Source organism: Dasypus novemcinctus, chromosome 4 (genome assembly GCF_030445035.2).
Source record: "Dasypus novemcinctus isolate mDasNov1 chromosome 4, mDasNov1.1.hap2, whole genome shotgun sequence".
NCBI classification, from domain to species: Eukaryota; Metazoa; Chordata; class Mammalia; order Cingulata; family Dasypodidae; genus Dasypus; species Dasypus novemcinctus.
The window spans coordinates 74,332,252-74,355,574 of record NC_080676.1 but is presented as its reverse complement, the minus strand read 5'-3'; the positions used below and the strand labels follow the sequence as shown (position 1 = coordinate 74,355,574).

The 23,323-nt window shown below is 38.2% G+C and overlaps 1 protein-coding gene across 4 annotated transcripts in view; it reads right to left on the bottom strand.

Moving 5' to 3' along the window:
• The window catches only part of OSBPL11 (oxysterol binding protein like 11), a 112,038-nt gene that overhangs the window by 68,759 nt on the left and 19,956 nt on the right, over window positions 1-23,323 (bottom strand). For all 4 annotated transcript variants that reach the window (XR_011648656.1, XR_009185534.2, XM_058295662.2 and 1 more), the window contains 4 exons: window positions 18,355-18,530; window positions 17,430-17,509; window positions 16,146-16,322; window positions 1,013-1,214 (listed from right to left, as the gene is read on the bottom strand). Coding sequence is in view for 2 of the 4 variants with exons in the window: in XM_058295662.2 (XP_058151645.1) it covers window positions 1,013-1,214; window positions 16,146-16,322; window positions 17,430-17,509; window positions 18,355-18,530 (635 nt within the window). In the remaining 2 variants the exon portion in view is untranslated. The remainder of the gene's footprint in view (window positions 1-1,012; window positions 1,215-16,145; window positions 16,323-17,429; window positions 17,510-18,354; window positions 18,531-23,323) is intronic.

Below are 23,323 nucleotides of genomic sequence, written 5' to 3'. Positions count from 1 at the left end.
AATGAGTGAGTGTTGCTTTATAATAGAAGAAAATTCATGCTGGACTCTGAATTTCTCTAAGACAATCCTCATTCTTAATTCATAATGTAGACTCCTCTATCTTTTTAGAATACACTCTCCCTTAACTTCCACTGCTAAACTAACTGGTCCTTAGCTTCTCTCAGGCTTTCCTAGACTTTTTTTCTATGAGAAATTTTTACCAACTCATTCTACAGTACTTGGTTCTATTGTTAGTAACACTTCACACATTGTATTATAGTTAACCATTTATATGTTTCTTACTCAACTGGACTATGAGTTCCTAAGATGATCATACATAGTTTAATGGCTTTGGTAACAGTGCCCTCACCTACACCTATCACTGCCATTAAAAACAGATTGTCACTGGGAAGTGGACATGGCTCAACTGATAGAATATCCACCTACCATATGGGAAGGTCCAGGGTTCGATAACCCAGGGCCTCCTGACCCATGTGGTGAGCTGACCCATGCGCAGAGCTGCCGTGCACAAGGAGTACCCCATGCACAAGGACTGCACCCTGCAAAGAGAGCCGCCCCATGTGAAAAATGTGCAGCCCGCCCAGGAGTGGTGCCACACACATGGAGAACTGACACAGCAAAATGACACAACAAAAAAGAGATGCAGTTCCCCAGTGCCACCGAGGGTGCAAGTGGACACAGAAGAACACGCAGTGAGTGGACACAGAGAGCAGACAACAGTGGGGGGGCAGGGAGAGGGAAGGGGAGAGAAATAAATAAAATCAATCTTTAAAAATAAATAAATAAATAAATGGATACTCAATGATATTAGACAATACACCAAAAACTACTTGAGATTTAAAAAAGGGGGGGAATACAAGAAAGGATTTGTATAACATTTATGTGATAATTAATTGATGGTTTTCGACTTGCTAATTTTTTAAATTAAGATTTTCTAGAGTTAGAATCACAACAAACGCAGTCATTCCTGTTTGTCCCTCATGTTAAGTCCTACCTTTAACCCATACCTTACCTGAAGGCAATGAGCCCTTCTGATGTGATGCATGCTGCAACTGGAGAATATGAAAGCAGTCATTTAGGCAGTTCATAGTTGCCATGGAAGTTGCTTTGAGCATTAAGAGGTCCTGGTCTAAGGAAGTAAGATGGCCAGAAGCAGGAAGGCATTCAATACGTCTAATTAAGTCTCTCTGTTGGCCTTCAGCATGAGACATCATCTAAAGAAAATAACAGTTTTGTGGATGATTTCTGTATAACACATATACACATGTCACTATTTAGATGATCATATTCGGCTTCTGAACGAGAAATCTATTTTAAATTTGTTTGACTAGTCTCGATTAATGAGCATTTAATTATGCTTACCAATTGAGTACAAGAAGGCAACTTTTAGCAACTACACTTTTCTGTGGAAGCAAGAGTTATAAAGACTTGCCAGTTTTAATTAACAGTATAAATTTATATAGTTATCAAAAAGAACATTCCAGAACATCTTTAATAGCAGCATCAAATATTTCATTCCTAAGTAAAAATTAAGTCTTTCTTCTCGGCACCTCTAGTCAGACTCAATATGAACCAACATTAAGCACATGATGGTTTACCTGCTTCCTCTTTCCTCATTTAACTTTCAGGTCCCATTAGGCTATCTTTAGAGCAAGTATTGGTATAAGCTTTTCAAGTTCAAAGAGTTTAACGTGCTATTCTATTTTAAAAATTTTATTGTGGTAACATATTTATAACAGCTATTTCCCATTGTAACCATTTTTAAGTATACTATGCAGTGGCATTAATTACATTTACAATGTTGTGTTACCATCACCACCATCCAATACTGAAACTTTTTCATCACCAGGAAAAGAAACTGTACCCATTAAGCAATAACTCTCCATTTTCCCTTCCCCTGCAGCCCCTGGTAACATCTTTCTGTCTCAATGAATTTGCTTATTCTAAATATTTCATTTTACGTGGAATCATATAATATCTGTCTTTTGTGGCCTAGCTTATTTCACTTAGCATAATGCTTTCAAGGTTTATCCATGTTATAGCATATATAAGAATATCATTCCTTTTTACAGCTGAATAATATTCCATTGTTTGTATACACCACATTTTATTTATTTATTTATTTATTTATTTATTTAAGATTTATTTAGTTATTTAATTTCCCCCCTTCCCCTGGTTGTCTGTTCTTGGTGTCTATTTGCTGCGTCTTGTTTCTTTGTCCGCTTCTGTTGTCGTCAGCGGCTCGGGAAGTGTGGGCGACGCCATTCCTGGGCAGGCTGCTCTTTCTTTTCACGCTGGGCGGCTTTCCTCAAGGGCGCACTCCTTGCGTGTGGGGTTCCGGGCGGCTTTCCTCACGGGCGCACTCCTTGCGCATGGGGCTCCCCCACACGGGGACACCCTTGCGTGGCACGGCACTCCTTGCGCGCATCAGCACTGCGCATGGGCCAGCTCCACACGGGTCAAGGAGGCCCGGGGTTTGAACCGCGGACCTCCCATATGGTAGATGGACGCCCTAACCACTGGGCCAAAGTCCGTTTCCCACCACATTTTATTTATTCATTCATCTACTGATAGATATTGGGTTGCATCCACCCTTTGGCTTTTGTGAATTATGCTTCTTTGAACAATGGTGTGCAAATATCTGTCTGAGTTCCTGCTTTCAATTCTTTTGAATACATACAAGAAGTGGGATTGCCAGGTGTAGCAGTTTGATATTATTTATGAATTTCAAAAAAAGATACTGATTATGTTTGTAAACTGGCCTGTTCCTCTTGGCATGATACCCTTGGCTTGATTTCAATTAAAAGGTTTGGCATTTATTTGATTAAATCAAGATTAAGGTATTGATTTGGCCATGTCATTAGGGCATGCAGGGTTAAGTCTCTGCCCTCTCACTGGGTCAATAAAACAGACTCTTACAGAAGTAGATACACAGAGAAGATAAAAAGAAGAGACAGGTTCATAGACATGAGAAGAGAGCTAAACAATTTGTCTGATAGTTTACAGCTGATGTTGTGAAGCAACCAGAGCAGCTGAGCCCAGGAAGAAACGAGCCCCAAAGAGAGACAAGCCCTAAGCCAGCCTACAGCTGGGATCAGAAGCAGCAGGACTCATGGAAGCTGGACTTCCTTATGTGGGAAGAGGAAGGCTGAACCCTTGCAGACGTCACCCACCATCTTGCATCAACACATGGCAACAGACTTTGGGTGAGAAAGTACCTCTTATGGTGCCTTGAGTTGGACTCTCTAGGGCCTTGTAACTGTAAGCTTCTACTCCAAATAAATACCCTTTATAAAAGCCACCAATTTCTGGTACTTTGTAGCAGCACCCCTTTACCTGACTAATATACCAGGTCAGAGAGTACTTCTAAATTCAACTTTCTGAGAAACTGCCAAAACTGATTTCCACAGTGGCTGTACCATTTTACAATTCCACCAACAATGTGTAAGGGTTTTCATTTCTCAGCATTCTCAGCCACACTTATTATTTTCTGTTTTTTAATAAACATCCCCATGGGTGTGACATACTATCTCACTAGTTTTGATTTGCATTTCCCTAATGACCAATGACCTAGGGCATCTTTTCATGTGCTTACTGGCCATTTGCATATTGTCTTTGCAGAAATGTCTATTCAAGTCTTTTGCCCATTTTTTAATTGGGTTGTCTTTTTGTTGTTAAGTTGGAGCAGTCTTTATATGGTTTCCAAATATTTTCTTCTATTCTATAGGTTGTCTTTTTCCTTCAAGATTTATTTATCTCCTCCCCTCCGCCGCCACTGTCTGCTCTGTGTGTTCATTCGCTGTATGTTCTTCTGTGTCTGCTTGCCTTCTCATTAGGAAGCACCAGTAGGAAGCACCAGGAACTGATCCTGAGACCTTCCAGAGTGAGAGACAGGTGCTCAATCTCTTGCACCACCTCGGCTCCCTGGTTTAATGCATCTCTTTTTGTTTCTCCTCTGTTATCTCTTTTTGTTGTGTCATCTTGTTGCACCAGTTCTCTGTTCAGGCCGGCATGCCGCATGGGCTGGCACTTCTGTGTGGGCCAGCACTCTGTTTGGGCCAGCACGCCGTGTAGACCAGCTCTCTGCTTAGGCCAGCACTCTGCTTGGGGCAGCTGACTGCACAGGCCAGCTGTGAGCCAGGAGGCCCCAGGCCCCAGGAATCGAACCTTGGACCTCCCATATGGTAGGCAGGACCCTAACTGCTTGAGCCACATCCACTCCCCTGTAGGTTGCCTTTTCACTTTCTTGATAATGCCCTTTTGATATACAAAAGTTTTTAATTTTGATGAAGCCCGTTTTATCTAATTTTTTCTTTTGTTGCTGGTTCTTTTGATGTCATATCAAAGAAACTGCTACCAAATTCAAGATTATGATTTCTACTTATGTTTTCTTCTAAGAGTTTAATGGTTTTAGCTCTTATCTTTAGGTCCTTAATCCATTTAATTTCTATATATGATGTAATGTAGGGGAACATGCTATTCTTTGAACAGAAGTCCCGTTCACTGTTCCAATGATGGAATAACAATGATTGATAAGCAACCCAATTTTTTTAGATGAAAACTGAATTTATTATACTTAATTACTTTCAATCATGAGAAGGGATAAATTCTCAAAGTTCTCATATTGCTCATCCTTTGAACATTATTTTAATTCACGTGGAAACAATAACAAAGAAACTCATTTAGCTCTCAGAGGTTCTGCTGCAAATGAACACAGTTCATCAGAGGGCTAGTAAAACAGAGATGCAAAATGATCCTGCCAAGCAAATCAAATGAGTTATACCTAAAATACTCTCTGAAAACCCAGGCCATAGTAAGAGATCAAACATTCACTCTTCCCTGAAAAAAAAGTTTTAAATGAAAAATGTGGACATGAAAGTCTTCATATATACACATTTATAACATATTTATACATGTATATATATGGGTGCTTTGTGTGGGCATATATGTATTTGCATATAAAAATGGGGACTAACTCTCAATAGTCCAAACTTATGAATAGATATGACCACTTTGGAAAGCAGTTTGGCAATATCTACTAGAAGTAAATATAAATATACTTCATGATCCAACAGTTACACTTATATACTCGATTACTTGATATATATATACATATATTATCAATCCAAATACTTATCAACAACAGGATGGATATAAAATTTTATGATACATTACAAGGATTATGCAGCATTAAAAAGGAGGAGCTCCACTAAACATCGTTGGTAAACTTCAAAAATAAGCCAGATACAAAGAAGTACATACTTTAGGATTCCAGTTTTAAAACTTCCAAAAATGGGCAAAACAAGTCAAGACAGTGGGAGAAGGGTTTTAGTACTGGGAGAGGGAGGCCAAGGGAGGGTCTTCTAGAATGCTGGTAATATTTCATTTCTAGTTCCCAAGGAGTAATTACATGGAAATTATACAAGATATACACTTACAATTTGTGTACTTTTCTATATTATGAGTCAATATAAGTTTAATAAAGGGAAAAAAACCCTTAAAATATCCACAAAATAAATGATCAGTAGTCACAACATAACAACCCTGAAAGAAGAAAAAAAAGTGTGTTTCTTTATACAGATGGCCCAAAAAGTGATAGTGATGATTTCGGAAGAGAAAAGGTATAAGAAAGTAATGTTCTTGTTTAGGAAAAAAACTTTAAGTAAAGCATACATGTGAAAATGTATAGTATTAATGTCTCTCTCCAAAGCAAGTAAGTTGATCATATAGTTACAAAGAAACAGCAAAGTGATTTTTGAAACTGTATTAAGCAAATGTTCCTGTCACTAAAAAACCAGTTCCTCACAAAAAGGAAAACTTCAGGAAAGCTGAAAATTTAGTTAACCTGTGTTTTCTGGCTCCACATGGGTAATATGATAATACTAATAAATCAATCAAATCTAGGTTTGTCTGTAAACCAAATTAGATTTTTCACTTGTATTTTAGTTATCTGTCTCCATACTAGAAGAAAATTTTATCTCCTCCCAGGGCACAATGTAGTACCAGCATGAAGTATGTACCCAATAATGGAGTATAGCAATATGACACTAATGAAAAAGAAAGGGACCTACTTTGGGGGTCAGAAGACCAGGACAGTGCTACACAACTCACAGGAGGGTGACAAAGAAGGGGAAATGACAATGTTAGTTACCAAGCACCCACAGCAGCTGGGAAGGGCTCCCCTCACCCACTCCCAAGATATTAAGCTGGGTCGCTGAAGTCATTTGAGAGGAACAGACATCTTCCTTCCTATCAGCTGTTTCAAGGGAAAAGGGGAGTGGGGCAGGTTTTGGAGTAATTCATTGAATTTGGCGAGCAGAGCCCACTATGAAATCTCTGCTCTGGAGAGTCAACACAGGAACACAGGAAAGCCCAGACTGAAACACCTCAGTGGAATGGCGCGTTAACTAGCGCCATCTGCTGGTCGGTCTGGAAATTGCATGGACAAAAACTGCTCTCTGTATCCAACCCTTGGGAGAAAGTCTGGGTCCCCCTAGTGAGTCCCTGGCCCAACCTTGAAAACTTAAGCTGGGAATAAGTTGAACCAAATATCAAAGAAAAGCTGTGGGGGGAAAAAACAATAAGCAAGAGAGAGAAATTAGCCAGCAGAGTAAATTCACCAACATATTCAGATGCCTAGATATAGCAAAAAATTACAAGTTTTACTAGGGAACGGGAACAAATGGCCTAGGCAAAAGAACAAACCAAATACCCTGAAGAGATATAGGATTTAAGACAACTAATCAGTGATAATCACACAACTCTCCTAAATCACTTAAAAGAATTTAAAGAAAATATGACTAAAGAAATAAAGGATAATTAAGAAGATACTGGGAGAGCATAAAGAGAAGTCAAAAAGAGACAAGGAAGATCCCATAGCTAATGGACACAGCAAAAACAGCAGGGCAGGGGGAGGGGGAGAAAAAAATACACTACAGGCACATAGGAGCAGATGTGGATTGCTTGAAGACTGAATTAGTGACTTCAAAGGCAGAACATCTTAACTGGAAAAGACAGGAGAAAAGAAAGAGAAGAGAACGGAAAAAAGTGGAACAGAGTCTCAGGGAATTCACTGAAAATGCAAAATGCATAAACACTCACATTACTGGTGCCCCAGGAGAAGAGAATGGAAAAGGGGCAGGAAGAATATTTGAGGAAATAATGACTGAAAACTTCCCAACCCTTATGAACGACATAAATTATCAATATCCAAGAAGGACAACATAACCCAAACAGAATAAATCCAAGAAGACCTACTCCAAGACACCGCCTATGCAGAATGACAAATATCAGAGATAAAGAAAGGATTGTGAAAGCAGCAAGAGAAAAGCAAAACATCACATGCATGGGAAACTTGAGATGAAATGCAGACCTCTCATCAGAAACCAGGGAGAGAAGAAAAAGGTATGATGTATTTAATGTACTGAAAGAAAAAAACTGCCACCAAAGAATTCTGTATCTGGCAAAGCTGTCTTTCAAAACTGAGATTGAGTTCAAAGTCTTTACAGACAAATAAAAACTAATATAATATGTTACCAAAAGACCAGATTTGCAAGGGATACTAAAGGGAGTGCTGCAACCTGAAAGGAAAAAACAAGGGTGAGCGAGACAACAAGCAAGATGGCAGCAGAATAAGGAGCTCCTAGAGAAAGCTTGTGCTACAGGGCAGTTAGTAATCTCCCAGAGGGAAGCAGACTTGGCCTAGTGGATGGGGTGTCCGTCTATCACATGGGAGGTCCACGGTTCAAACACCGGGCCTCCTTGACCCGTGTGGAGCTGGCCTACGTGCAGCGCTGATGCACGCAGGGGGTGCCATGCCACACAGGGGTGTCCCTGCATAGGGGAACCCCACGCACAAGGAGTGCGCCCCGTAGGGAGAGCCGCCCAGCGCGAAAGAGATTTCAGCCTGCCCAGGAATGGTGCTGCACACACGGAGAGCTGATGCAGCAAGATGACACAACAAAAAGAAACACAGATTCCCATGCCGTTGACAACAACAGAAGTGGACAAAAGAAGAACACACAGCAAAATTGGACACAGAGAATAGAAAACTGGGGCGGGGAGGGGAGAGAAATTTAAAAAATAAATAAATCTTAAAAAAAAAAAAAAAGTAATCTCCCAGAGCTATCTAAAGCACCTGTTTGGGGGCTCCAGGAGACCAGAAGAGCTTCCTGCAACATCCTTGAAAGAATGGAAGGAGGAGACTGCCCATCTGCAGAGAAGATTCATAAGCTGAGTGCTTCGCACCTAGTTAGTAAATTTGGCAGGCTAAAGTATAATCCTAAGAACAGGTGAAGTTTGAACTTGTCCAAATCAGAAAGTGGCCAGCAGCACCACTTTAACTTCACCCCTGGTATGAGGGGAAACGGTGGACTGAAAATGATAATGCTGGTAGGGACTGGCTTCTTTCTATCCAGATCAGGCTTTCAGCTCCAGCATAAGCCCCAGCCCCACCTCCAGCAGGGAGGAAACTGGGGGGAACTGTGCCAGCCTCTCTTGGAAATTATAGGCCATGCTACAGAGGCCAGTGATCATCCTACTCTGGCGGCACAAGCTGCCTCAGGAACTATTCTGTGGCTGGAAGTGGAAGCTTCATTTCCCAGTAACAGGGAAGGAAGAGACAGTTGGCCACCATTTTAGCTACTGATTAGTAAATTTGGCTGGCTAAAGTATAACCCAAAAAACAACTAAAGTATGAACTTTCCAAGTCAGAAAGAGGCTGGTAGCTGCCATTTTAACTCCACCCAGCACGAGGGAAGCTGGGCTGACTGAAAATTACAGTGATCGCAGGCATAAGTTTCTTTCACCCAGATCAGTCTGCAGCCCTAGCCTAGGCTTCAGCCCCATCTCTAGCAGGGAGGAAGCTGGTGGGCCCTACACCAGGCTCTCTGGGTAACTGCAGGTACATCCAGCTGGCACAGACTGATTAACCGAAGTTTACTGGGACAACTGTGATCATTTTGGACCCATATGGCATAGACTGCTGCCCATACCTGCAGCTCCCGTCACCCCCCAAGCAGGGGATAAAGGGGAATTAAGCTTCATCAGTCTCTCTGGGCCAACTACAGTCTAGGTCTGCATGACCTGGATTATACACATGGCTATGGCTCTGTCCCTACCCTTGGCAAAGGAGAAAGTTGGGAGAAGCTTCATTGGTCCCTGGGCCAATGAGGGAAGCTTGAGCCTCTACAGCTTAGAGCACCAACTACATCCTTGGCTCCACTACACAACCAGCAAGGGAGAAAGGGCAGGAAAGCCCTAAACTAAAAAGAGAAACTGCACCCAAAATAAATACATCTAGTAAGCCAGATGCCAAGACACCAACAAAAATTTGAATCCATATCAAGAAACAGGAAGATATGGCCCAGTTAAAGGGATAAGATAAGCCTCCAGATGACATAAAGGAGTTGAGACAAGTAATCATAGATGTCCAAACAAATCTCCTTAAGAAATTCAATGAGATGGCGAAAGAGATTAAGGATATTAAGACATTGGGGGAAGTAGATATGGCTCAAGTGACAAGAGCTTCCGCCTACCATATGAGAGGACCCGGGTTCAATCCCTGGGGCCTCATGGTGAAAAGAAGAAGAGAAAGCATGACTGTGGGGCAAGCCAGTGCCTGCATGAGTGTCCATGTGGCAAGTGAGTGCCTGCGTGGTGAGCCAGTGCCTGCGCAAGTGAGTCACGCAGCAAGATGATAATGCATCAAAAAGAGAGACAAGGGGAGAGTCAAGGTGAAGCGTAGCAGAAACCAGGAGCTGAGGTGGCGCATTTGACAGGGAACCTCTCTCCACATCAGGGGTCTCCAGGATTGAGTCCCAGTGAACCTAGAGGAGAGAAAATGAGAAGACAATACAGACAGCAAAGACAGCAGGGTAGGAGGAGGGGAAGGGGGAAAATAGATAAATAAATAAATCTTAAAAAAAAAAAAAGATGACACTGGATGAGCACAAAGAATTTTAAAGCATACATAGAAAAATAGCAGATCTTATGGGAATGAAAGGCACAATAAATTAAATTAAAAATACACTGGATCATACAGTAGCAGATTTGAGGAGGAAGAAGAAAGGATTTGTGAGCTTGAAGAAATGGCCTCTGAAAGCAAACATACAAAAGAACAGATAAAGAAAAGAATGAAAAATAAAAATTGAACAAGATCGCAGGGAACTAAACGACACCAACAGACGTGCAAACATATGTGTCATGGGTGTCCAGAAGGAGAGGAGAAGGGAAATGGGGCAGAAGGAAAATCTGAAGAAATAATGGTAGAAAATTTCCCAACCCAATTGAAGGACATCGATATCTATGTTCAAGAAACACAATGTACTCCCATCCAAAAGAATCCAAACAGACTAACTCTGAGACACATACTAATCAGAATGTGAAATGCCAAAGACAAAAAAAGAATTCTGAGAGCAGCAAGAGTAAAGCAATGCATAACATAAAAGGGATACCCAATAAGACTGAGTGCCATATTTCTCATCAGAAACCATGGAGGCAAGAAGACAGTGGTAGGATATATTTAAGATACTGAAAAAGAAAAACTGCCAGCCAAGAATCTTATTCAGCAAGACTGTCTTTCAAAACTGAGGGCGGGTTTAGAATATTCACAGATAAACAGAAACTGAGAGTTGGTAACCAAGAGACCAGCTTTGCAGGAAATACTAAAAGTGTGCTACAGCCCGAAAAGAAAAGACAGGAGAGAGAGGCCTGGAAGAGAGTCTAGAAATGAAGAGTATAACAATGAAATTAATTAAAAGTGTCAAAAGAGTGGTGAAAATAAAATATGACAGATAAATACCAAATATTTAGGAATAAACTTAACCAAAGATGTAAAGCACTTGTATTCAGAAAACTAAAACTCACGGGGCGGCGGACTTGGCCCAGTGGTTAGGGTGTCCATCTACCACATGGGAGGTCCGCGGTTCAAACCCCGGGTCTCCTTGACCGGTGTGGCGCTGGCCCATGCACAGTGCTGATATGCACAAGGAGTGCCCTGCCATGCACGGGTGTCCTCTGCGTAGGGGAGCCCCACATGCAAGGAGTGTGCCCCTCAAGGAGAGCCGCCCAGCGCGAAAGAAAGAGCAGCCTGCCCAGGAATGGTGCCACACACACGGAGAGCTGACACAACAAGATGACACAACGAAAAGAAACACAGATTCCCGTGCCGCTGACGACAACAGAAGCGGATAAAGAAGACACAGTAAACAGACACAGAGAAGAGACAACCGGGGTAGGGGGAGAGGGGAGAGAAATAAATCTTTAAAAAAATAAAACGCACTGTTAAAAGAAATTTTTAAAAAGACCTATAATAATTGGAAGTACATTCCATGTTCATGGATTGGAAGACTAAATATCACTAAAATGTCAATTCTACTCAAATTGATAAATAGATTCAAAGCAATTCCGATAAAAATTCTACCAGTATTTTTTAAAGAAATGGAAAACACAATTATCAAATTTATTTGTAAGGGTAAGAGGTCTCAAATAGCCAGGAACATCTTAAAAACGAAAAGTAAAACTGGAAGACTCTCACTTCCGGACTTTAAATCATATACCTAGCTACAGTGGTAAAAACAGCATAGTACTGGCAAAAAGACCCATGGACCAATGGAAGTGAAGTGATGGTTCAGAAACAGCCCCTCCCATCTATGGTCAAGTGATTTTTGACAAACCTGTCAAACCATCCAGCTCGGGTAGAACAGTCCATTCAACAAATAGAGCTGAGAGAATTGCATATCCATAGCCAAATGAAGGAAAGAGGACCCCTATCTCACAACTTATTAAAAAAATTAACTCAAAATAGATCAAAAACCTAAATATAAAAGCAAGAACCATAAAGTTTCTAGAAGAAAATGTAGGAAAATATATTCAAGACCTGGTAGTAGGTGACAGATTCTTAAAGGAGATAAGACAACCAAGATTGACCACTCATGTTTAATGTATGTAGAAGTTTTAATTAACTTTACTGTAACAGTGTGGAAATGGATAGCAAAGATGGTAACACATTATAGTGAATAATAGCTGGTTTATAGATAGGAATATGGCTGAAAATGGTAATCTAGGGTGTAAATGCCAATTGACAGAAAGCTAGAGCATAATCTAGGGACTGAATAACAGAGTAAACCCAAAGGTGGGTGAGAATTGTGGTTGATGGTACAGATGCAAGAGTACCCTTCTGTCAGTTAGAGCAGATGTATGACACTATTGCAGGGTGGTAGGAATGTGGAGAAGCATGGGAAAAATGCAACTGTTGTGAACTATGGACTGTGTAATATTCATGCATCTATGCCAAAGATGTACTTTGTTGATAGTGGGGAAGTATGGAGAAAGTGTGCCAAATGTATATGATGGACCATGGTTGGTCATAATGGTCTGATGATATTATCTCATAATCTATAACAAATGTTCCACCACAGTGTGGTGTGTTGATAGAGGGGTGTTATATGGGAATTCTGCACATGCATGATTGTTTTGTAGTTACAATTTCTCTCATAAAAATATATTTAAAAAATAACAATAGGGTAGGTTGGGGGAATACACTAAATGTAAGATAAGGACTAGAGTTAATAGTAAGATTTTGACAAAATTCTTTCATAATTTGTAACAAACGTCTCACAACAATGCAAGGTGTTGGTGGGTTGATGTATGCGACCCCTGTATATTATGCATGTTTGCTTTGTAAGTTCACAACTTTTACTATACACTTATTTTTTATTTGTGTTCATGTATAAATGATATAAAAATAATAATAGGGTGGGTTGGGGGAAAAATACTTAGGTTAGTAGTACTATTTTGAGGATACTTGTTAATCATTAGTTAAAAATGTTTCACAACAATGCAAGGTATTGGTGGTAGGGTGAGATATGAGAGCCCTGTATGATATCATGTATGTTTGTTTTGTAAGTTCACAACTATTACTACACACTTACTGTTTATCTTTTTTTATGTATGAGTGATATACTTCAATAAATTAAAACACAAACACACACAAACAAAGGTGAGAGATTTGGAGAAGAGTTTAGAAATGAAGATTATTAGGAAGGGTAAACTAAAGGATAAGAGGATAAGAAGAGAGAGAAGACAATACAACAGTATGACAACAGAAAACCAAAGAACAAAATGGATGAAATAAGTAATGCCTTTATAGTAATAACACTGAATGTTAATGGATTGAACTTCAATCAAAAGACATTGACTGGGAAGTGGATGTGGCTCAAGTCACTGGGCTTCCGTCTACCATAAGGGAGGCTCCAGGTTCACTTCCACTTTCCGAGGTCTCCTGGTGAAGGCAAGCTGGCCTGCACCACAGAGAGCTGACAGACCCCACCCACAGAAAGCTGACAGCTCATGCCCGTGCAGCAAGATGACACAACAAAGGGAGACAAGCAGACATAGAAGAATACACAGGAAATGGACACAGAGAGCAGATCGTGAGCACAAGCAGCAAGGCAGGTGGAAAAAATGAATTAAAAAATTAAAAATCTTTTAAAAAATTTAAAAATCTCATCAGACCTAAAAAAAAAAAAAGATATAGACTGATAGAGTGGATAAAAAAATATGTTGTCTACCCATCTCAAACCTAGGAACACAATCAGGTTAAAAGTAAAAGGCTGGAAAAAGGTATTCCATGCAAACAGTAACGAAAAAGGAGCTGGAGTAGACCAGATAAATGTAAAATAACAATATTATGGTATATGAACAATAATCACTCAGTGCAATGAGCGAATTGTACTTATGATCAGTATTCTGTAAGTTTCTTCATACAAAATAAACATTTGTTTTCAATTGAGGATGACTGGAGAAAAGATATATTTTTGGATACTTCACTTTTCTTTAACCCTTTCTTATGCATACTCGTTAATTAAAATAATCACCTGGATCAATAATGATTTAGCATGATTACTGTTGAAAAAGATTGAGTTTTCTTGTCTTATAAAATTATGAGTTTGTATATTGATTTTTTTTTAAAGATTTATTTTTTATTTATTTCTCTCCCCTCCCCCAGTCCTGGTTGTCTGTTCTCTGTGTCTATTTGCTGTGTCTTCTTCTTTGTCCACTTCTGTTGTTGTCAGCGGCATGGGAATCTGCGTTTCTGTTGCGTCATCTTGTTGTATCAGCTCTCCATGTGTGCGGCGCCATTCCTGGGCAGGCTGCACTTTCTTTCGTGCTGGGCAGCTCTCCTTACAGGGCGCACTCCTTGTGCGTGGGGCTCCCCTACGTGGGGGACACCCCTGCCTGGCACAGCACTCCATGTGCACATCAGCATTGTGCGTGGGCCAGCACCACACGGGTCAAGGAGGCCCGGGGTTTGAATCGCAGACCTCCCATGTGGTAGACGGACACCCTAACCACTGGGCCAAGTCTGCTTCCCTGTATATTGATTTCTGCTGTAATTCAATTCATTCCAGTAAGATGTGAAGAATTCCCAAATATGAATTTGATTATCCAGAAAGAATTATGGCCCAAATGGAAATTAAATAACTAAATCAAAAATTTATTTATTCTTAGAGATTATATCCAATAGTTAGAGCTATAATATAAAAATTTTAATTATGTTATAATTTCTATTATATTGGAATTATTATTTATATTTATAAATGTTTGTTGCTATACTTTTTATTTCTTCTTCTATTTGATTATATTAAATCCAATTCATATTGGGATAAAAATATATTTAGCATTAATAATAAACAGTAAGATTAAAATAGAACATTTCATTTTAATTAGGTAAAGTTTTTGAAATAAATTCATACTCAAATACAATATGACACAATTCTGAACAGTCAATAACTTTTGCCAAACATTACTTAATCTAATTCTGGACTTTAAAATGGTCCTTTCAAACTCACCCTGAATTATATCTTTGCATCAACCTTCTGGAGTTGGGTAACTCTAAAATAGCAATTCTCAACATGTGTTCAGCAACCCCTGTGGGACTAAGAGATCTGTACAGAGGGTCTGTGAGGTCAAAACTATTTTCATAATAATTCTAAGAAGTTATTTTCCTTTTCACTGTGGTGACATTTGCACTGATGGTACAAAAGCAATGATGGATAACCTATGAGCATCTTGGTGAGAGTGAAGGCAGGGGCATCAACCATACTGGCTAAGTATTCTTCACTGCCATGCACTCACAGGAAAAATAAAAAAGCCAGTTTTACTCAAGAAAATGTCCATGGGGGCAGATGTGGCTCAAGTGGTTAAGTGTCTACTTCCCACATGGGAGGTCCCAGGTTCAGTTCCCCATGCCTCCTAAAAACAAAAAAAACCAACATGCAGACCAATGAAAAAAACCGATGTGGCTCAAGGGTTGAGCACCAGCTTCCCACATATGAGGTCCAGGGTTCGATACCCAGCTCCCATACCTCAAAAAAAAAAATAAAATTCCTTTAAAAAGTAATACCAATGGTCAGTTTTACTAAATCTTCACCCTTGAACACACATATTTTTGAACACACATATTTTTAACAATCTATGTGAAAAGTAGGAAATTCAAATAAAGCATTTGTCCTATGTATCGAACTATGGTGATTCCCTTGAGGAAAAGCACTTGTGCAACTCACTGTTTTTTTTCACAGATCACTATTTTGACTTGAAAGAATGACTGACAAAAACTATGAATTTTCAGACTTGGGGGTATTTGGCAGGCATTTTCTTGAAAATGAATGAAGTAAGTCTGTCACTTCAAGAAAAACAAACAAGAGTATTTGCAGCCAATTATAAAATTTGAGCTTTAAAATGAAAATCAGAATTTTGGAAAATCTATATCTGACACTGTAAGCTTGACAGCTTCTAAATATTGAAAGTCTTCTTTGATAAGACTGGTACTGATGCTAACAAATGTGATTTCTTGGTATTTTATAATGATAAAGTGGGACATCTGGCACACCTGCAGGAAACTAATATTTTCCAAATGAACAATGGATGATGGTACAAAATCATGCATAGGTTAAATACATTCATAGTGCAAGGCGGACCAATGGATTTTCATTTAACAGAATAAGAAAAATTCATTGCTATATGTGATGGTTTGGTAAAGAAGGACCCTAGAAGACATAAACAGTATTTAAAAGAATTCTGTGACAAAAGCAAGCAAGGTATTATTTTGTGTACATTTTAACTTGATTTCAATTCATACTTACTTCTCTGACTTCCACAAGATGGTCTGGAGGTAAGTGAGCTCTTTTGTTCACTGATTGCAGTTTGGAATGTCCAACGTTAAAAAAAGAAATGGCATTTTGACTTGGTCTCCTCTGAGATACAGGAGAATTGCCACTAGAGGCAAGCGAGAAGCTCCGTGACTTCAGAGGAGGATTATTCTGTTAGAAAAAGAAAATAATTCCTTTTTTAAAAAAGTAAGGCTCTATAACACTTAATATACCATACACTTAAAGTTTATACATGAACAGCTTTAAAAATTAAATTATAGAGGTGATTACAAGGTAGGGAGGGAAGAGAAATGGGAGAAAATAACAGATCATGGGTTGGACCTCTCTAACATCAGATTTCAAGTATTAATTAATTCTTTCACCTTAAGAAATAAAAAAACACTCCAAAGAAGATTTACAAATGACCAATAAGCACATGAAATGATGCTTGCCATCATTAGTTACTGGGAAAATGGAATCAAAACCATAATGAAATATTCCTTCATATCCACTAGAACAGTTAAAATTAAAAAACAAAACCAAAATTACAATTAAAAAAACAGGTGTTGCCAAAGGTGTGGAGAAATTACTGGTGGGAAAGTAAAATGATATAACCACTGTGGAAACAGTCTGGAAGTTCCTCAAAAAATTAAACACAGATTTACTATATGACCTAGTAATTCCATTTCTAGGGTATATAACCAAGAAATGAAAATAGATTTTCACAAAAAAACTGGAGCTCAAATGTTCATAGCAGAATTATACATAAGAGCCACAAAATGGAAACAATCTAAATATCCATCAACTGATGAATGGATAAACAAAATGTGATATATCCATACAACAGAATATTATTCAGCCAACAAAAAGGAATGAAGTACTGATACATGCTACAACATGATGAAACACAAAACATTAAAAGTAAAACAAGCCAAAGGCAAAAGACCACATACATATGATTTCATTCACATGAAATGCCCAGGATAGGCAAATCCACATAAACAGAACTAGATTAGTGGTGGTCAGGGTCTGGTGGAGAAGGAAATGGGGAGTGACTATTAATGGATATGGGATATCTTTTTGGAGTGACAGAAATGTTCTGAAATTAGTGCCAATGATTGCAGAACCTTGGACTATAATAAAAACCACTGAATTGTACACTTTTAAAAATGGTGAATTTCATGGTGTGTGAATCATATCTCAAAAAATGTAAAAAATAATTTCAAAAAAATTCTTTCCCCGTTTTTGTGCATTAATACTGTATATAAATTCACATACCTTTCCAATGGCTTCAGTGTGATGTTGTGTACATATCTGAAGTCTGCTAACCCAATGCTGCCGTTCTTTAGCATCAGTGGCTAATAAAAAAAGAACCTAAAAGTTATTCATGTTTATATTTATTATTTTTGGAAATACAATTGTCTACAGCATGAAGAATGGGTAAATGAAAACCAGGGACTGGACCTACTCTCCCTAGAGCGAAAGTGCCTAAATGGAGAGGGGTAAGAAAGAGGCCAATGCATAAACCTTGGTAGTTAACACAATAGCTGGATGTGGATATAGAGAAGGTAACTGCTAAATGGAGCTATAGGACTGACAGGTCTTAAGTTTTCTCATTAAAATATCTCTTATTTAAAGAAAGAATCTTTATTAAGCATTTGGTGTATACTCGGGACTCTGTGCTCTCTAGCAACATGTTCAATTAAGATTACTATTATTTTTTATATGCATTAATTAAATAAAAAATACAAACTCTACACAAATCAAATTACCCACATAAGAGTTATACTTTATTTTAATAAATCCCAACTATGAATATCAGTCATTGAAAACTGCAATGAGGGCATACAGACCAAATCAAGTAAAGAGACAAAATGCATCTCCATAGCAGACATAAAAAATACCATTTAAAGAAGTCTATGTTTTAGATCTCTTAGTAAACAGGGTTTCTTCTATGCAGATTTGTTACAGGGGCCAATCCTAAAGATACTGTTTATTGGCTTGCTTTTTAAAAAGTTATTTATTAAAACAGATTTCATAAATTCTTAAAGCAATTCCATTTCAAGTGATATTTAGAATATTGTGTCTATATCACAGATGACAGTAATTTTATTTTCAAAACCCAAACAAAAGAAGGGAAGAATACCAACTTCTTAAAGCAAAAAGAAAATCACAGTATTAATTCTCAGATCTCAAATCCTACCTCTGAGTTTATACTGTTCCCCACTGGCAGCATTTACAGTGAAGGTGTGAGAGTCTTCATCACTAGGTGATATTACAGCTCCGGCAAGCTGCAAAGTACCTCTGGGTTTTTGATTTCTAGACTGTTCATTCACAAAGTACTCCAATAGTCCAGCTTCATTATTCAAAACAAAAAACCTATAATGATTTAAAAAAAAAAAAAAAGTCAAATTTTAAACTTTTAGTCAAACTAAAACAAACTAAATTTCTATCCTTTGGAGTTTTTGCTATCAAAAAATTAAAATTCTTTGTGAAATAAATAAATGTTTTACTTTATTAAAACAAATAAGTTTTAGCTTGAAAGTTACTGGTGCTCTATCACTAACAAAACAGTAAGACTTTTCAATTAAGGAGAACCTTCAGTTAATATAATTCTACTGAAATTAAAATTTCTGGTTGAAAGTAGAATGGATGTGATTTATAGTACAAGTTTTTACATCACATCCATTGATCTATACCTTCTTTTCAGTCCAAAGAAAAGTGATAGAACAGGGGAAACGGACTTTGGCCCAGTGGTTAGGGTGTCCGTCTACCACATGGGAGGCCCGCGGTTCAAGCCCCGGGCCTCCTTGACCCGTGTGGAGCTGGCCCATGCGCAGTGCTGATGCGCGCAAGGATGCGCGCAAGGAGTGCCGCGCCACGCAGGGTGTCCCCCGCGCAGGGGAGCCCCACGCGCAAGGAGTGCACCCATAAGGAGAGCCGCCCAGCGTGAAGGAGGGAGCAGCCTGCCCAGGAATGGCGCCGCCCACACTTCCCGTGCTGCTGACGACAACAGAGGCGGACAAAGAAACAAGAAACAAGACGCAGCAAAAAGACACAGAAAACAGACTCCCGGGGGAGGGGAGGGGAATTAAATAAATAAAAAATAAATCTTAAAAAAAAAAAAAAAAAAAGTGATAGAACAATATGTTAAATGTACTAGAGAGATGCAAATTTATAATGTATTTAATTTTACTGTAGGAATTTTTTATCTTAACATTATGATAACCTGAAAATGTTTACTTATGCCTTTGCTTTAAACAATTAAAGTTCTCCATTTCATAAGAAAAAAATTAAAATTCAGAAAGTTCTTGGAGACGCTAGGTTCAATTTCCTAGCAGTAAGAATTACTGCGTTTAATGAAAGATATAAAATCTTCAGCTGAGGGAAACGTATCTGACATGGAGGAGGCAAACCAGATAATGAGCAAAAGGAAACAAGGATACAGTATCCTTTCAAAGGAAGATTTCTCTTCAGAATTCATTAACAGGGAGGGTAAATTGTTCAAAGCAAATGGTAGTGAGAATTCTATTTAAAATAGACTAGTAACAAATCAAAACCTAAAGTTTGAGGTTAATTAAATGCTAGGTAAGAAATGAATTTGACTTAAGATTTAACAGTGAAATATATGATGAGAATTATGTCAGGGTAGAAAGGTTTTGTGAATTTATCATTAAATAGGTCACAACTAAAGACTACTTGTCCTGTTTAAAAATGAAAAAGCTGCAACAGGAGACGAAAAAACATAAGGAACTTGAAACTAAATGATGAACACTGACACACTTTGGAGGAGAATTTGATGTTCTGATTTGGTTTTAGATTAACTACTGTAGGAAATATATTAACTTAGATCCTAATTAGAGTAGGGCAGATCTTTTCTTAAAAAAAAAAACAAAAACTTGCCATTTAGAAAATTAACAATTGAATTTGAAACAGTTTGACATTCTACATGTGAGCATGTTCTATAATAGAAACTAGTAGACAATTTGATCCAGTTCAAGTTCCTGGAAAATATTAACTGTCCCAAGCAATGGCATAACCATATCAAACTGCATCAGAGAAAGAATGGAATCAGCTTTTTATTCAGAGAAAGAAAAAGAATTGATAAGAAGCAAACCAAAGAAGTTCAAAGTGGTTGCCTGAGAAAGAAGATGGGAAAGCAAAGAACTACTGCTTTTATCATAAATCTTTTAGCATACTTCAATTTTTAAAAATTATATCTACATCTTTTGATTTTAAAATTTTCAAGTGTTTGAGTTTTTAAACTTGCACTTCATTAGCTAAACATTTTTTCATGTTTCCTGACCATGTATAGTTCTTAGTGAACTCCCTGTCACAATTTCGTTCATTTTCAAAAGGGGTGTTTATTTTTATTTTTCCAGAGGTCTGAAGAAATCTTTTGAATTAAAACAGAATAGCCACTGATATCACCTTAAATTTCTAAAACATATGGCCTGTCCTTAAAAAAATGCCCAAGTGAGTCTTCTACAAAAAAAATTCATCCAAAACAAAACAAAACAAAACAAAACCCTGAATAGATCTAAATTAATCTTTTGAATATAACTATTGAATTGTACACTTTAAATGAGTAAACTGTATGGTATGTGAATTAATCAATAAAGCTGTTTAGGAAGGAAGGGAGAGAAGGAAGGAAGACGCACCTAATCTCTTCCCACTGTCCCAAGAAATAAGCACAATTCATTTCAAACAGGCAAAGAAAAATGACTGATCTCTTCTCTTAAAATTAGTCAATGCAAAGACAATTTATAGTAAAACATGTCTGGAAAACTCAAACTTGCAATAAATAGAGGTTTCTCATCCCAAAAGCATTACCACAAATTTACAACATGGAAAGCACTCACCTTGATACATAGAGAGTAATGCTGAAAAGAGGCTGGTAAAATGATACACATAAACCAATAACTGGTATCTTCAAAACCAAGATGATGTAATGGACCTTCTGGCAACAACAGAGTAATTGGGCTATCTTTCAGTATATACAGATTCACCCAAACATTCTCTCCTGATTCCCTCTGTGAACAGGTTTTTCACAAGATGTATGGATTGGGGATAAAGAGACAATTCACAGAGAGGAAATTTAACAAAGAAATTTAGTCCAAAAGGGTACTAGACATTTTTAGCAAGTTGGCCTAACCAATAAGCACAAGTAATATAGAAATAAAGGCAAAATGTGACTGGAAGTGACATTTACGATCTGAATAAGTTCTGGGCATATGCAGAAAATTGACCCCAAATCTTCAAGTACTGAGATTGGCATAATTATTTATTTCTGCAATTTCAAAATAGCGAAGATTGTCAATTCAGGAAAATTACCTATTTCTTGGGACAGCCCACAACTTAGAGAAGTGTTATCAAATGCAACTTTAATCTAAAAATATTCTGACATGAAAGTATATCTCATGATGAAAAAATAAACTTTAGTGAAGATTTGGACAGAAAGGCAACCATGTGCTTTGTTCACACTATCACAGGGCTTTAAAGCTCAGTGTGTGTATAACTTCTAAGCCACACAAAAAGGAAATCTCACCTTCAGGAATTAAGAGTTGAAAGTAGAGGGAAGTGATCCAGGACCGGGTCTTACTGTTGTATAGTTTCCTAGGTCACTATATTCCAGAGTAACCATTTATTTATAGAGTGTGCTCATGCTGGATTTCTCCAAGCTGCTCTAAGTTGTCCACGGTCAAAATAGAAATGGATTACAAGGAAACCTTCTTGCGTATCTACCTAGCACAAGTGCAATGGTTTTGTCACTTAAGCGTCAGCTGCACCACACAGACAAAAATGGCTAGGTGTGCCAAGGAGACTGAGCAATCAAGCCCAGGGCCCTTCAAAATCATCTTCATCTGTCTTTACCCTTTAATCATTCAATCTACATGCTCCATGCCAAAGACCCAGTATACCTATGCTGTATCACAAAACCATCAGCTAGATTGACAGAAAATGGAAAAAGGAAGCCTTTTTCTAAGGTGGACCTGCACCAATTAGGTTGACAAGCTGAGGCCTCTCTGATGGGGCAAATTGATTTAAAGGGCTCTGTGTCCTCAGTAGCAAATAGGGACAGTTGTTCTCATCCCCATTCTTTTCTTGTGTTGCTGAAACTGGCTTCTTACAGAGCTAGAGAGCAGCAAGTTAGCAGGGGCAACGCCCCCTCCCAATACAAAGAGTTAACTTGGATCTGCTAAGCTAATGCCCCAGGCAACCAGTGGCTCAAAGGCTCTTTCCAGAAGCCTCCTCCATGCAAGGGCACCTGCCCCTTCTTCCCATCTCAAGCTGCCACTGACCTGAAATGCCATCTTTAACATATACTAAATCTTATATGAATGGGTCTGTTTTTGGACATCCATACTATGGGCCATTTGCAAGACTTTTAAATACTATGACCGAAAGTTGTTGAAAGCTGACGGAGAAAATCCAACCTATTTTCCTTTTAAGAAAGAAAGAAAAAAAAAATAGTGCTAAGAGTACGATGACATAAAAAATAATTTTTATTAACATTCTGTATATAATTTGCATGTATAAGTCTTCAAAAATGCACATAAAAACTGAGGTGGCAAAAATTGAAAAGGCTTTCTTGAAAGATAAGAACAAAGGAGAATTGCCCATTTCACCTCAATAGGAATGATTCCTTTCTGAGTTTTCATATCCAGCCTTAACCTTCTATAAGATCTTCAACTTCCTGCAAGTTATCCCTGTTTGAATGCTCTAAAGTTACTTCACATTAAATATGGCTCAAACTATCTTCTCTTTTAAACTACATTTTTAATCAGTGCTACTACTATTCTTTCAAGTGTCGGATTCCATTCTTTCATCTGCTATGTACTAGTTTTCCAGTTGTTTAAGATAGGATTGTAAATCTGGCTATTGTTATTCCATTATGGCCAAAGGGTAGTGAGTTAGGAGCAGCATGATAAAATTGGAAGAAAAAAACAGACTTTGGAGTTGAAACTACCTGGGTTCAAGTTCTTGTTTTATCATTTAAAAAAAAAAAAAAAAGACTTTGATCCTACTGTATTTAGTCAGTCAAAGGGGTGCTGATGCAAAATACCAGAAATCTGCTGGGTGTTATAAAGGGTATTTATTTGGGGTAGGAGTTTTCAGATACCAGGCCATAAAGCATAAGTTACTTCCCTCACCAAAGTCTATCTGGAGCA